General features: G+C 52.5%; 3 protein-coding genes across 3 annotated transcripts; 2 read left to right on the forward strand and 1 right to left on the reverse strand.

The window, feature by feature from the left end:
* Positions 1 to 1,803: 1,803 nt before the first annotated feature.
* Positions 1,804 to 7,226, forward strand: TOP2 (DNA topoisomerase 2; the record flags this gene model as incomplete). The annotated part of the gene is made up of 4 exons (XM_026758429.1): positions 1,804 to 1,878; positions 1,948 to 2,268; positions 2,348 to 5,317; positions 5,400 to 7,226. The coding sequence occupies 4 exons, from the start codon at positions 1,804 to 1,806 to the stop codon at positions 7,224 to 7,226; spliced, it is 5,193 nt and encodes a 1,730-aa protein (XP_026614997.1).
* Positions 7,227 to 7,997: 771 nt separating this feature from the next.
* On the forward strand, positions 7,998 to 9,788 carry CDV56_105298 (MFS transporter; the record flags this gene model as incomplete). The annotated part of the gene is made up of 2 exons (XM_026758917.1): positions 7,998 to 9,392; positions 9,447 to 9,788. 2 exons carry the CDS (start codon positions 7,998 to 8,000, stop codon positions 9,786 to 9,788), a joined length of 1,737 nt encoding a protein of 578 aa, XP_026614998.1.
* A 183-nt stretch (positions 9,789 to 9,971) lies between these two features.
* CDV56_105459 (putative APSES transcription factor Xbp1) lies at positions 9,972 to 11,472 on the reverse strand (the record flags this gene model as incomplete). The annotated part of the gene is made up of 4 exons (XM_026759078.1): positions 9,972 to 10,870; positions 10,921 to 11,005; positions 11,053 to 11,168; positions 11,226 to 11,472. 4 exons carry the CDS (start codon positions 11,470 to 11,472, stop codon positions 9,972 to 9,974), a joined length of 1,347 nt encoding a protein of 448 aa, XP_026614999.1.
* Between the last annotated feature and the right edge of the window lie 3,667 nt (positions 11,473 to 15,139).

Below are 15,139 nucleotides of genomic sequence, written 5' to 3' on the forward strand. Positions count from 1 at the left end.
CGGAGCCCACTTTTGGTGTGTTCGAGAAACGGGAAAACCACGAATCATCCATCTTGCTGTGTCAAGGTCTCGCCCACGTCGATCCCTTTTCAATTATTCTTTATAATTTCAGTTTACCTAAACATCTTTTCCCGATTCGTTGGTGTCAATATCAACGGAGATGATTGCTTGGCTTCGTGAGTGGGAGGATTCTGCTGTTGTCAACTTGTCCCTGAATTTGGAATGACGCGGATCTGCAAGGCACTCAGGCATTCAGGCCATCAGGCGAGTCATTTCTCCGCATGGGGATTTTTGAACCATGGATTGAGGCTTGAGCCCCTTTCTGAGTAGTTGACTGTGATAGGGATTAGAACTAGAAAGTAATAATTAGATAGGTACTGACGGTCAATCTGATATCCAGCGATCGGGATCCATCCCGCAACGTTGTCAAGGCGCTCCAGAAGGAGCATGGTCGAATTGGAATAGGATTCCCTGGTCCCTATTGTTCTGACTCGATGATCTCGAGACCTCGAAAATTGGACCTCTGATTGATCAGTCAGGCTGCCTCAGGCACATGAGTGCACTGACAGTGAGTTGTCGCGTTAAAGTGCGTACAATTACAGAGTAGTACTGCCTTACACATGACTTGCTAACCCTTTATTTGACCCCTATCTCAACATGTCAATGCCTTGTTTCATTCATTCATATCACTCCTAGGTGAATTATGCTACTTTTCAGCTACTCACTGAGGCTATTCTGCTGCTGATACTAGCTATATTATCTCAGGTGTTCCTGTTCAACATCAGGTCTTCTGATCCCCTAATATCACCACAAAGCCCAGAGGATATGGATTGTATATTTGACCCTGGGGTGTAAATGACAGGACTAGAATTGACCAAGAAGTGAGAGATAGGTAACAAGTACCATTTCATACTTGTGATTATGATGGATATATCGTAGTAGCATGTCGGCTGGTTTTCAATTCCTGATGTTGGCTTCCTGACATGAGGACTCTGTGACCGAGACCGATATATATTTCTGGACAGGCATCCAGGTACACCTTGACAAGCAGCAAGTCTCGGTATATTCTCCGAGTAGACCCTCTGTTAATATAGGGCCACATTAGAATCACGAAGGAAATTCATGGCATATTCTGGATGATGGAGTAAATTGCTGGCAGACGAGAATTCCAAGCTTCTGATAGCATATGCTATTACCTATCGTTGTCTAGGGCGACTTGGCCTCTTTCTCAGCGAAACCATCTCACAGCTGGTCGACATCAACTACCAGAAGGTCGCCCAGGTCTAATAATAGATCTAAATCCATGTAGTATCTCTTTATCTGTCTACAAATAGCATCGTTTCTTGGTGTTTACTGCTGACTTTCTGTTGTTGTTTTCCCCTCCCCCGCCTCCACTCCTGGGATTGTTTGGGTCGCGCCTTCCTCTTTGGGCCAGCTTGTTTGGGAATTTCCTCTTTAGGCTGTTGTTGCGCCACATCCGGCGGGGAAGAACGATGTTCCGCGTGGCTTGAGGCAGTTTCTGGCAGCAAATTAACCTAACCACAAGTCGCAGCAGCGCGTCAACAACAGGGAGAAAAGAACATAAAAGAACACAACGACACGAGCAGTGAGAGGGAATTGCATCTCCTTCTTCCCATAATCTCTCGCTCACCTATATCCACGAGCATGCCGGAGGTTTACTCTCTGGCATCTCTTCGTTTCTACTAACCCTTTGTCACTCGTTCAGCTCCCAGATTTGCCTCATCTTTTTTGCTTCATTTCTCCGCCCGTGCTTTTCGAGTATCTCCATAACATTCCCTCGTCATGGATGACTCTATCCTGGAGGGTTCCGTCTTTGAGGACGACGGTAGCTCTGACTTCGTCCCTGAGCCAGCACCGGTATGAATGCTCGATAATCTGGCAATATCTCAATCCAACCAGCTCGTGCTGACACCCGTCTTCACATAGAAACCCAAGGCAAAGGCCGCCCCCAAGAAAGCGGCACCAAAGAAATTGACCCAGACGAAACTCGCAGCTAAGCCAGCTGCGAAGGCAGCTGCATCGAAAAAGCGACCCAAGCCCGATAGTGAGGATGATCTGTCTGACGACATGGGAATGTCCGACGACGACTCCTCTCTTTCACAAACACCTCCCAAGAAGATCAAAAAGGCTCCCGCTAGCAAGAAAGGAGGCTCAAAGCCTCTTGCAGACGTGGAGAACGAATCATTCGGAGGGGATGTCGGCGATCAACCTGCAAAGTCCACCAATGCGTCAGAGAAGTACCAGAAGGTAAGTCTGTTGTTGACTTTGCACTACTCTTTGCAATCCACAATGCAGAGGAAGCATGCTAACTGGTGCTATCTACCAGCTTACACAACTTGAGCACATTATCAAACGTCCAGATACATATATCGGATCCGTCGAACGAACCACACAACACATGTGGGTGTACAGTTCGGCAATGGAGGGAATGGAGTACAGGGAGGTCTCTTATGTGCCCGGTCTCTACAAGATCTTTGATGAAATTGTCGTCAACGCTGCTGATAACAAGCAAAACGACGCGAACATGGATGAGATTCGTGTGACCGTGGACCGCGAGTCGGGCGAGATCAGTGTTTGGAACAACGGTCGCGGTATTCCCATTGAGATTCATGCAAAAGAAGGGATTTACGTTCCCGAGCTGATCTTCGGCCATCTTCTCACCTCGTCCAACTACGACGACACCCAGCAGAAGGTGACCGGTGGTCGTAACGGTTTCGGTGCTAAGCTTTGCAACGTCTTTTCCACCGAATTCACCATCGAAACTCAAGACTCCCGTCAAAAGAAAAAGTACAAGCAGACCTGGACCAACAACATGTCCAAGATGGGTAAGGCCAAGATCACCGATGCCAAGGGCGACGATTACACCAAGGTTACCTTCAAGCCCGACTACGCCAAATTCGGAATGGAGGGCATGGACGATGATTTTGAAGCTCTCGTCAAACGTCGTGTCTACGATCTGGCGGGGACTGCCAAGGTCGCCGTCAAGTTGAATGGTAGCCGCATCCCAGTCCGCAACTTCAAGAAGTACATGGAAATGTACACCAAGGCCATCCGCCGGGAACGGGGCGAAGAGGACGCCAACGCCAAGGACGAAATTATCACCTGCAGTCCAGACCCTCACTGGGAAGTCGGATTTACAGTCTCGGACGGCTCGTTCCATCAGGTGTCCTTTGTTAATTCCATTGCTACCACCTCGGGAGGAACCCACGTTAACTACATTGCGGATCAAATCTGTACCAGGTTGGCCGACCAAGTCAAGAAGAAGAACAAGAACGGAGCGACGCTGAAGCCCGCCCAAATTCGAAACCACATCTTCATCTTTGTGAACGCTCTGATCGTGAACCCGGCCTTCACCTCCCAGACCAAGGAGCAGCTGACAACAAAGTCGAGCCAGTTCGGCAGCAAATGTGTTCTTGAAGAGGACTTCTACAAGAAGATCCTGAAGACTGAAGTCATGAACAACATCCTACACTTTGCGCAAGCCAAGGCAGATCAGTTGTTAAAGAAAACGGATGGCGGTCGTCGCACCCGGATGAACAACCCCAAATTGGTCGATGCCAACAAGGCTGGTACCAAGGATGGTCACCACTGCACTCTCATCTTGACCGAAGGTGACTCGGCCAAGGGTCTTGCCATGGCTGGGCGAGCGGTCGTCGGACCCGACCTTTTCGGTGTCTTCCCCTTGCGGGGAAAGTTGCTCAATGTCCGTGATGCCTCGTTTGAGCAAATTTCGAAGAACCAGGAAATCCAAAATATCAAGAACTTCCTTGGTCTACAGCACAAAAAGGAATACACTGATACCCGCGGTCTGCGCTACGGCCATTTGATGATCATGACCGATCAGGATCATGACGGAAGTCATATCAAAGGCTTGCTCATCAACTTCCTTCAGGCTCAATTTCCTAGTCTGCTGAAGATCCCAGAGTTCTTGATTGAGTTCATCACTCCCATTGTCAAGGTTTGGAAGGGCGATCCCAAGAACCCTACCAAGCAACGCTCTTTCTTCACCATGCCCGAGTATGAGGCCTGGAAAGAGGAGCACAGGCATGAACGCGGCTGGGAACACAAGTACTACAAGGGTCTGGGTACAAGCACGACCGAAGATGCCCAGGTCTACTTCCGTGACCTTGACCGCCATCTGAAGGAGTTCCATACCATGCAGGATCACGAGACGGAGCTCATTGAGCTTGCCTTCTCGAAGAAGAAGGCGGACGAGCGAAAGGAATGGCTGCGCCAGTTCAAGCCTGGAACCTTTCTGGATCATTCCGTCGAGAAGATCAGTTATACCGACTTCATCAATAAGGAACTCATCCTGTTCAGTATGGCCGACAATCAGCGGTCCATTCCCTCTGTTGTCGATGGCTTGAAACCTGGTCAACGTAAGGTCCTGTACACGTGTTTCCGTCGTAACCTTAAGAAGGATATGAAAGTGGTTGAACTGGCGGGGCACGTTTCGGGTATGACCGCGTACCAGCATGGTGATGCCTCCCTCCAGCAGACCATCGTCGGTCTCGCACAGACCTTTGTCGGATCAAACAACATAAATTGCCTCGAGCCCAGTGGTAATTTTGGAAGCCGTCTCCAAGGTGGTCAAGATTGTGCCAGTGCTCGTTATATCTATACGCGACTGTCGCCCTTTGCGCGTCGCATGTTCCACGCTGCGGATGACCCTCTTCTCACATACAACGAGGATGACGGCGAAAAGATTGAGCCAGAGGTCTACGTTCCCGTTGTGCCTCTTATCCTGATCAACGGTGCTGACGGTATCGGCACTGGTTGGAGTTCTTCAATTCCTAACTACAATCCGGAAGACATTGTGGAGAACCTGAAGCGGCTGATGGAAGGCGAGCCCATCAAGCCCATGCAGCCGTGGTTCCGCGGCTTCACCGGTGAAGTCACCGCTCTCGGAGGCGATCGCTTCAAGTTCAGCGGTATCATCAAGGAGACCGGAGACAAGGAGGTGGAGATTACTGAACTCCCCATCCGCACCTGGACTCAGGACTTCAAGGATAAACTCGAGGAAATTATCAAGGCCGAGAAAACGCCATCCTTCATCAAGGACTACAAGGATTACAACACGCACACCAAGGTACACTTTGTCATCCAAATGGATGAGAAGAACATGAAGTCAGCCGTGTCGGAAGGATTGGAGGAGAAGTTCAAGCTGTCAAAGACCATCGCAACCACCAATCTGGTTGCTTTTGACCCTGAGGGCCGGATCACCAAGTACGCTTCCGTCGACGATATCTTGAAGGAATTCTACACAGTTCGTCTCAAGTTTTACGAACGTCGCAAGGTACGTGACTTTGGCAGAAACGCCGAGACAACCTCACCGCACCTTGCTTATCTGAAGGCATGCTAACTTAGAGGCTATCTAGCAATATCAACTCAGTGAACTTCAGAAAGTGTTGGATAAGCTCAGCAACCAGGCTCGTTTCGTACAGATGATCATTGACGGTGATCTTGTCATCTCGAAGAAGAAGAAACCTGTTCTTATTGCCGAGTTGAAGAGCAAGGGCTTCAAGGCCTTCCCGAAGGTGATTGACGCTGTGAAGGCGGGCGAGGATGCGCCAGTAGTCGAGGAAGAAGAGGAGTCTGATGGCAAGGACGAGACGGAGGTCCTATCGAGCGCTTACGACTATCTCCTTGGCATGCCTCTGTGGTCTCTGACCCAGGAGCGCGTGGAGAAGCTGCGACGCCAGATCGGAGAGAAGGAGGTTGAGATGGACGCCTTAATCAAGCTTTCCAAGGAAGATATCTGGAAGCGCGATCTTGATGACTTCATCAACGAATGGCGATTCCAGCTTGAGGATGAAGCCCGCCGCCAGCGCAAGGTCGCTAACATGGGCCGCCGTACATCGGCGAAGCTCATGACTGCCGTCGGTCGGGGGAAAGCAACCAAGAAGCGCAAGGCGGCGATGGGCGATGATTCGGACGACGAAGACTTTGCGGCTCCAAAATCCAAGAAAGCAGGGGCTGCGAAGAAGACAGAGCCTAAAGGTGGTCTTCTCAGCTACTTGAGCAAGCCATCCGCGAAGCCTGCTCCCGCCCCCGCTCCCTCCGGCGACGGAGGCGATTCCGATGATGATTTCGAGGTAGAAGTGCTACCGAAGAAAAACAGGGGGCGAGCGACCAAGGCAGCTTCCAAGGTGAAGGATGAGGATGAAGACATGGATGATTTGGACGAAGAAGTCCTCCCGAAGAAGAGTCGCGGACCCGCCAAACCGGCCCCTAAGCCAAAGGAAGAGGACGATGATGACTCTGAAGAAATCGCTCCTAAGAAGGGCAGAGCCGCGGCCAAGGCGAAACCCAAGCCCATGGACGAGGATGACGACGACCTTGATGACGATGAATTCATGGAGATTGCCAAAGCCGAGGCTGCCAAGTCCCAGCCAGCTCGGACAAGCCGGAAAATCACAAACTATACGGCTCTGGACGACTCGGACAGTGATAACGGCGACGATCTTCTCGGCGATGTGAGCAAGATGGTCAAGGGCATTGGAGGCACTGCCGCTGACTCCACAACCGACTCACGCCAGCTCTTCTCCGAGCGGTCCAGGCCGAGCAGCAGCTCCTCTGGCTTGAAGGCCAGCAGCTCCAAGCCCTCGAAGCTATCCACCGATTTCGATGCGGATGAGACGGATTACAGCAAATTAATCCCTCAGAACTCTCCCCGCCGATCGCTGCAGGTCAAGCCCAAGGAGATCAAAGTCAATGATGATTTCGACATGGATGAAGATGATGATGAGCCCGTGAAGCCAGCTGCCAAGGCTAAACCAGCTGCCAAGGGCAAGTCGGCGACCACGGCTGCAGCCTCGAAGCCCGCAACTGCCCCCAAGCCGCGTGGCCGTCCGAAGAAGGATGCGGCCAAGCCAGCTGCTCCTGCGCCTAGTCTCAAGCAGACGACTCTGTCCCCTGCCGCCAAGGCATATGCATCCAAGCAGGCCAGGGCGACAGCCACCAAGAAGAAGCAGCTTGTCGATGATTTGTCAGATGACGACATCGATGCCATGGCCAACGACATCCTGGACTCTCCGGCAGGCAAGATGGACGTTTCGGAGGACGATGAGCCCCCTAAGCGGAAGCCCGCGGCCCGACCAGCTCGTCGGACTGCGGCGGCCAAGAAGACGTACGTGATTGAGGATGACAGCGAGGACGATGATGGAGGAGACTCGGGCGATGACTTTGATGAGGACAGTGATTAGAGGGGGAGCACGTCCATAGGCGTTGATCGTCTGGATACGTGCTTTTTCTTCTCTGCTTCCTCTTTTTCTTCCTTTTCTCAATCAATTCTTCTTCTACTTGGATTCTATGGTTACATCGCGTTGGTTTCGTCTTGTCTATGGGGTTCTTCCATTTTGTTCAGCTACATACATACTGAGTTACTATCATGCCTGGGACATAATATGACTCCGCATTATCGTGCAAATACCTCTTGAACGCTCAAAGCCCCTTGATTTCTAATCGGCCATGAACTCGGCTCGCTTTTGCTTCTACCATTGCTTCCAGAAAGTGGAAACAGTGGCGGTAAGACCCGATCCCAGCTAGATTTTTGTAGGTATCATCTGCGGTCCACAGTCAGACTCTTTTGGACCTACCATTGATGCTAGGCATTCCCACAAGTCCCTAGATCTTCACGGGAAGAGACCATCCGATGTGACCAGACACTCGGAGCTTCAGGAATTGATGTCAAGTCTTGTTTCGGTCGAGAATGCGATGATGCCCAGCTTGGTGCTTATCTCCGAGGCCGAGCTTTTCCTTTGTGTTCTTCTGGTGACCCACTGCTGATCACTTTTACTCTACCGTATCCACATGGACTGAGTCCGAACCTGATAGACAGAGATTACTCACTAAGAGATTACTCACTGTGAGCCACGCACATTAATCAGCAGCTGGCATTTTGACAGAAATTGAAGGTAGAAATGCCGCCTCTTTCTTTGTGCATTGGCTCTTCTGGATCATCGCTGACCTCAACCATGCAGGCATATCTTCAGTATCGCCGGGTTGGCAATGCCGTGCGCAGGCAGCTGGACGAGTATTTGGAACTGAGCCGAAGCCATGGTCGAAAGACAAGAAATGGGTGTTCAATCGAGGACGGAAGCGACACCGCTGGCGAAGACCTACAGCAAGCACCGCAGCCAACATGTCCGTCCACTTGGATCAACTTGGGCATTCACGTTCGGGAGATCGTCGACAGCACCGGCTCACCCACACGTCTCTTCCTCGTGGACTGGGAAAATGATCACGATCCCCTCAAGCCGAGCAACTACAGCCTACCTCGGCGCATCTCGGCCACGCTGATCGTCACCGCGCTGGCCTTCGTTGTGGGAGCCGCCTCATCCATCGAATCCGGCGTTCTCCCCCAGAACAGCGCCGCCTTCCACGTCAGCGAGGTCGTCGCCTCCCTGGCAACGGGCATCTACCTCCTCGGCTTCGCGGCGGGCTCGCTCGTCTCAGGACCCCTCTCCGAGATCCTCGGCCGAAACGCCGTCTACGCAGGCTCCCTAACCCTCTTCATGCTCTTCGTGATGGCCTCCGGGCTAGCCCCCAACATCGGCGCGCAACTCGCCTGCCGCTTCCTCGCGGGCGTCTTCGGCTGTCCGCCCCTCACCTGCGCCGGCGGCACCGTCGCCGATCTCTGGGACCCGCTCGAGAAGACCCTCGCCTTCCCGCTGTACGCGATCCTCTCGTTCGGCGGGCCCGTCCTCGGCCCCGTCATCGCCTCGTACATGGGCCAGGGGACGCTCTCCTGGCGCTGGACGAACTGGATCATCCTCCTCGCCTCCGGCCTCGTCCTGGCGCTCGTCCTCCTCTTCCAGCCAGAGACATACAGCCCACTCCTGCTGACATGGAAAGCGCGACACCTGCGCACCCTGACGGGCGATGAGCGGTACCGCGCCGAAATGGAGCTCGAGAAAACGGCCGTCTTCGCGCGCATCTGGACCGCGTGCGCGCGCCAGGTTCTGCTCACCGTCCACGAACCCATCATCCTGCTCATCTCGCTGTACATGACCGTCCTGTACATCGTGCTCTTCACCTTCTTCGACGGGTACTCGTTTATCTTTGGCGACGTGCACGGGCTGTCGCAGGGGCTGACGAATATCGTCTGGGTGGCCATGTACGCGGGCATCCTGCTGGCTGGGCTCGCGGTGCCGGTCGTGTATATCTGGACGAAGCGCGAGTTTGCACAGCAGCCTACCCCCTCTGATTCCGAGGCCAAGGGTGGGATCGGTGCGGGTGCTGGTGCGGGTGCTGGTGCTGCCAGAGCACAAGTCCAAGTCCGAGCCCGCCCCGAGAACAGGCTTTGGTTCGCGATGCTGGGCGCACCCTGTATCCCCATCGGACTGTTCTGGATGGGCTGGACGGACTACGTGCGTCCCCTTTTCCATCTTCCCCCTTCTTAGCTCATCGCTGATCAGTAATAGGCCTCAATATCGATCTGGTCGCCTATACTCGCATCCGCGGTCTTCGGCTTCGGCACCATCGCCGTCTTCATCAGCTCGTACATGTACGTCATCGACTCGTACGATATCTACGCTGCCTCCGCGCTGGGCTTCATGACGGTCTCGCGGTACTGCGCTGCCGGGGGGATGACGGTCGTGGGGATCCCGTTCTATGCGAATTGCGGGGTGCAGTATACGCTGACGATTCTGGGGTGTATCAGTGCTGTGATGACGGTTGTGCCGTATGTGTTTTACAGGTTTGGAGGCGTGATTAGGGGGTGGTCGCGGTATGCTGTGGGTAGTCATAGGAAAGTTTTCGTCTGAGGGTTACAGGAGAGAATCAATTTCGGTGTGCAGACTCTGCTGAACTTGTGTCTCGAAAACTAAAGCAAAAACAAAAAACAAACCGGACCAGATACACGAAGTAGAAAATGAACATGAACACCAGCGCCAACGCCGTCCTTCTAACACTTGGCCTCGTCATCATCACTCATCAGGACCGATACGTCACGCAGATGCCCTCCGTCTCTTCCGACTGTTCGAGCCCCTCGAGGCCATCAGCAGCGGCTCTTCATCCACGTCGCTGCCCGTGGCTTCTTGCATGTGCAGACTCAACAAGGCATGCGCGGCCTTGACTTCTCGCGCGAAGAGCGCGGAGCTATGTTTCCGTTTGGACCGGGTCTCGATCTTTCGGTTAGGATCATGACTCGACGACTTGACAGAGCCCCTATCGCTTCGGTCGTCTTTCTCGCAGTAATCCTCGTCATCGTCGTCGTCTTCATCAAGATCCATGGAGAGGACCTCGGTCGCGGTACTGGTACTCTCCGTGTACAGGGTCGATGAGCCCGACTCGTCCGACCCGGAGTCCTCCTCACTCCCTCCTGTACGTTCTCTGTCGGGCGTCTGGGCGATGGTAACGAGCATCGTTCGCGGCGAGGGTAATTCGGAGCAGATTACCTCGGAGCTTCGGGGTGTGTTGACGGGGGTGAAGCTATTCCGGAACGGGCTCACTGGGGAGACGCAGTATACGTCCCCATTGTACTCGGGTGAGGACCCGTAGCCGCGCATACTATCTGCGTATCGGTGCTGGTGGGTTCGGGGGATGAGTCGCTTCACGAATCCAGAGCTCCCTGCTGAGTTCGGACGGAAGCTTGTTCCCGTCCGGAGAGGGCGGAGGGGACTATAGGATGGAGACTGGAGTTCAAGCATGCGGTAGTAGTTTGCCGTTTCGGTGGCCTTTCTTACGATAGCCGGGTCGATGACCATACGGCCGAAGCGTCCTCGGTCCTGAGGGTGGATGCACATCGACGGGAAATCCAGGCCGAATAACGGGGTCAAGGCGTGTCGGATCTTCCAGCAGAACGTCGCTGCCACCGCTTTTGCGGCCTCAAATGGCATCCAGTAGCCTCAAAAAACAGTCAGCAGGAGGATGCGGATGGAAGATACGGTCAAATACCTTGGGCGGCAAGTGCTCCGCCAGTGATGCTGTGGCAAATCTCACGAAGACCAGGGTTGGCATTCAGCATCTTGGCTGGTGTCGTCTGGTCTCAGTCAGTTGGGAACTAGCAGCCAAAGTCGTCCTGTGTACCTTTGAGTAGTCATTGCATTTGAAGAGATGCGTCGTCCGCACAAGACCAATGTTGTAATCCCACATCACGATCCATTCTTTCTCTTCGCCGGGAAGTTTAAACGTATACTGAAAGACTAGGGCTTGTAAGCATATGTGCCCTTTGAGTCGTGGTGATCGCTGCTGTGGCTCACCCTCAAAACTCTCCCGACCAGTCCGCTCCTGGAACGATTTCTTGTCACTGTTATATGGTATGTGTCTTGCGTACTCTGCAATATCACTCGTGGGATGGATGCGAAATTCGCGGTGCTTTCGAGCCAACTCTTCGTCTCGCTCTTCGCAAGGTGGATACCGAACCTCCCCCCTAGGCTTGGCCTTTGTGAAGACTGCGGCATCTTTGGCAACCTTGGGCCGTTTAGCACGGGGCATATTAGAAGCCATGCTGGCCGTAGAGCTTGCCAGTGATTGACTTGGTAATGACAATTGGCTCGGGCCGGGAAGGGGATTCAACAAGGATGCTATCGACGCCATGTAAACAGTGCTCGAAAAGGAAGTTGGAGATCGGGGTAGAGTCAGCGAATCCCCAGTGAGTATTCTGGAAACAACCTTCTCTTCGAAGCTGGAGACCAAAAGAGACACTGAAAAGGACAAAAGATCAAGGTTGGGACAGGATTTATCTGACGTGACGAACAACAGAGGATGAGGCTAAAGTCAATCCTTTCTATCTGATCCCTAAGACACTGGGAATGAAAGGATTCTAGAAGGTCTCGCCCAGTGCCAAAGGAAATATAAGAGACAATGAAAACAAAAGGATGGGAGATGCAGAGACGGATACCCAAGGCACGCAAATGTGTGGTTACCGTACTGCTTTGGGCGATCACCGGACTAGCCCAAAGAGTCAAATCAGAAAATAGAATGCAAGACACCCTCACAAGAGACAAGTGGGCGACACCCTTTCCACTTCTTTGTCAGGAGGTTTGTTCTGCATTGGACCCCTTCTAAGAGTGGATAATAGTGACGCATCTTATGAAAGGTGCCCAAATGGCTATACTCTGTTTGCCTGGCCCCCCAGGCAGAGAAGTCACCTCAGCAAGTGCAATCCTCTCTTTCGAGGCAATGTTCCATAACGGGGGGGGCAGCGGTGAACCCAGGCCTACGACTGGACTCCGGATCTAGACGTCTGGGTTGAGCGGATGTCTTGGATTGAGGTGGGAAAGTCTTCGGCAGGAGAACAACCTCACCGGTACTTGGACCCAGGATCCATCACGAGGTACACGTTCAGATTGGCCAGGCTGCGACGGCGAGTCCAGATTTGCCCTACCTCAAGCACCCTCAGAGTATAGCAGGTACTCCCAAGGTATAACCAGACAACGGTTCGGTTGCAACAGGGCTTCAATTAGCGCCAGCTCGGTAATGACAGAACGGTTGCTCCCTTCCTCCTCCCTCCTCCCTCCTCCCGTTCCCCTCTCAGTGCCCGGCCATGACCTGTGACCCCTACTAGCCCGATCAAAAAGTAACGCATGCCCTCCAATTTCTCGAGGCTTCACCTGTTCCACTCCTGATCTGCAGCTACCCAAGACCAAAATATGACGCAGGCCTAATGAAGGGACATGGTAGATCACGTTTCAGGAACGGCTGCCACCATGTGGAGGTCTTGCATAGCTGGGCTGTAATTGACACCCATATCTATTGCTCCTCTTGCTCCAGATCCCCCACCGATGCAAACAGATGGAGACAGCGGTCTGACGAGCGTAGACCCAAAAGGGACTAGATGGCCATGGAAAACGAAAAAGGGTATCGACAGACTTTCGTACCGCAATACTAGGCCTGTGACTTTCTTTTTGTGTTGACCGTCTTTGGTTGTTCCCGTTCCCGGTTGGTGAAATCGTGATTTTGTCACTTTTTCTTTTCGCTCACAAATTGATATCAACCATCCATGTCGATGACCTCGACCTTGGAAGATGGTATCAACCGCTAGATCATCCGGAAGATTAGACCTGACCGGACGACAATGACCAATGAACGAACAGGCACAGCGGCGATGGCTCAACGAGGCGGGCAGTAGGGAGGTCTGAGACCGCGGATAGCTGCATGGCGCTTTCTTCCTGTACGACGGGAAGCTGCTTTTGCTCTCAACCAACGAGTCCGCACCAAATCAGCCACTTGAGCCAGGTGAGACCCAGTATTTGTCCGTTGAGGGCGAGCTTGGCTTCATCCAAGTCGGATTCGGTCTGAAAGAACCAAAAAGATTGAACACAAATTGACATGCCGTGGTAGATAGTCAGAAAGGGACAATTCATCAGAATCAGACAGCTCTTGAGTTAAGCCGAGCTAGCCGTCGAAGAAAGAGGACAAGCACACAATAACGGTTGTTACACCAACAGAGCTCCCAAAAATATGTAGTCAGGCCTATTTCCACTCCCCTGCTTCCCCCCGTCAGGCGACATCGCAACACCATGGAGCATGCCATACTAGGTACACTCTCTAAGGGCAAGCCTCGCTCCCTGAAAGTGACACCCGTTGGTCGACTTGACGGCTTAGTTCCGATAGACCGCTATGACAGGACATAGCTCTCACTGGACGGTTATCTCATCAGAGACGCAGGCTATGCAGACTCTGCTTATATGACCACAGACTTCAAAAGAACCTTCCATGCAGCCTTCTCTGCAGTAGGTCCACAACCTCTGTGGCGTACCAGTCGTCTTCCTTCCTGAATGGCCTGTCTTTTGGAAGACCCGCTTGTTTCGTTGAGGTCGACTGTTCTGTCTTTGCCACCCTTTCAAGCTTCTTCTTTGAAGGCTCTGCAATTGGTTTGTCAACGGTTCTTCAGAGCCGCACTTAACCTTGGAGACGGTAGGTGGATGGCTGCTGGCGATGAGGATTTTCAGCCTCATCCTGATCCACTGAGAGAGGTGTCTCGCTTGAACTCAAGACAATAGCAAATATTCATAATCATCACCCACCAAGTCAGTGGCAGTATCCCGTGAGTATCGAGCGGTCGTGAGCTTGCCATTCCCAGAGTCTCTCAAGTGTGAGACATTTAGGAGGATCTAGAAGGTGAGAGAGAAGCTCAACGTCCGAAACATAGACTACATCTGTCAGGAACCATTTCCAATTTTTTCTCCTTGGAACGAACATTCTGCCTATACTTTGTCAAAACAGATGGCTTCAGGCTGTTACTCGTATTCGACAGACGGCATAGGATGCGTCATCGAGCAATGCCATCTTCTGCGAGTCAGACCACGGCAGAATTAAAATAGATATCACACGATGACTTCAGTTAGCCTGCCTGCGCAGATCATCAACCACATTTACCTCAAGATAGGGAAGACTCGATGTGAAGAAAGCAGGCAGCTCCTTGTCCTTGTCTATGGAGAGTGCAAACAGCACAAACAAGCCCAAGTCCCGTGACTCTCGAGGCATGATGCATCGAAATCGAAGGTCTCTTCTACAACCCCCCAACCCATGTGTCAGGCACTCCCATGTTACATTGGACCTTACCTACATACAACCTGGGGTGAATGGGGTCTAGGTAACTCCTTAATTAAACCATCTGCATCATACACGACATGGCATGACATACAGCACGCAGGCCAGCACGCCCGTTGCGAAATGCGACGTTGCCGGGTGTCCCCCGTTAGACTCTGGACGGGATGATCCCTGTCGACTGCGGCATGATAAAACAGCTCGCGCAACACCTGTGTGACGTCTCTCAATCTGGGGTAAAGGGGTGGAAAGGAGCGAGGCCATCCCGCTTACTACAAGACACAGAGTACGTTATGTTGTGTTCAGATGTATTAGGAACGAAGTACTATGGTTTTTGGATTTCGTGCTGCTGTAGGCACCGTGACTGGGGCTGGTCCGGATTCAGATGCAGGATTGTCTGTGGAGAGGCGAGTCGGAGTTCCTGCGGTGATAGGGGCTTGAGGCTGCCATGGGTTGAGAATTGAAACCGTTACTTCACATTGGCATGGTTTGAACCAGAGAAGGAGAAATTCACACATGGGTCAAACCTGCGCAGCCAAGCAAGGATCGGTGAAACTAGACATGATGCAGACAATTCTCGACATGAGGCAGAACGTAGTGGATGTTATTGAGCACTCTGATG

Source organism: Aspergillus thermomutatus, assembly GCF_002237265.1.
Source record: "Aspergillus thermomutatus strain HMR AF 39 chromosome Unknown NODE_78, whole genome shotgun sequence".
Classification (NCBI taxonomy): domain Eukaryota; kingdom Fungi; phylum Ascomycota; class Eurotiomycetes; order Eurotiales; family Aspergillaceae; genus Aspergillus; species Aspergillus thermomutatus.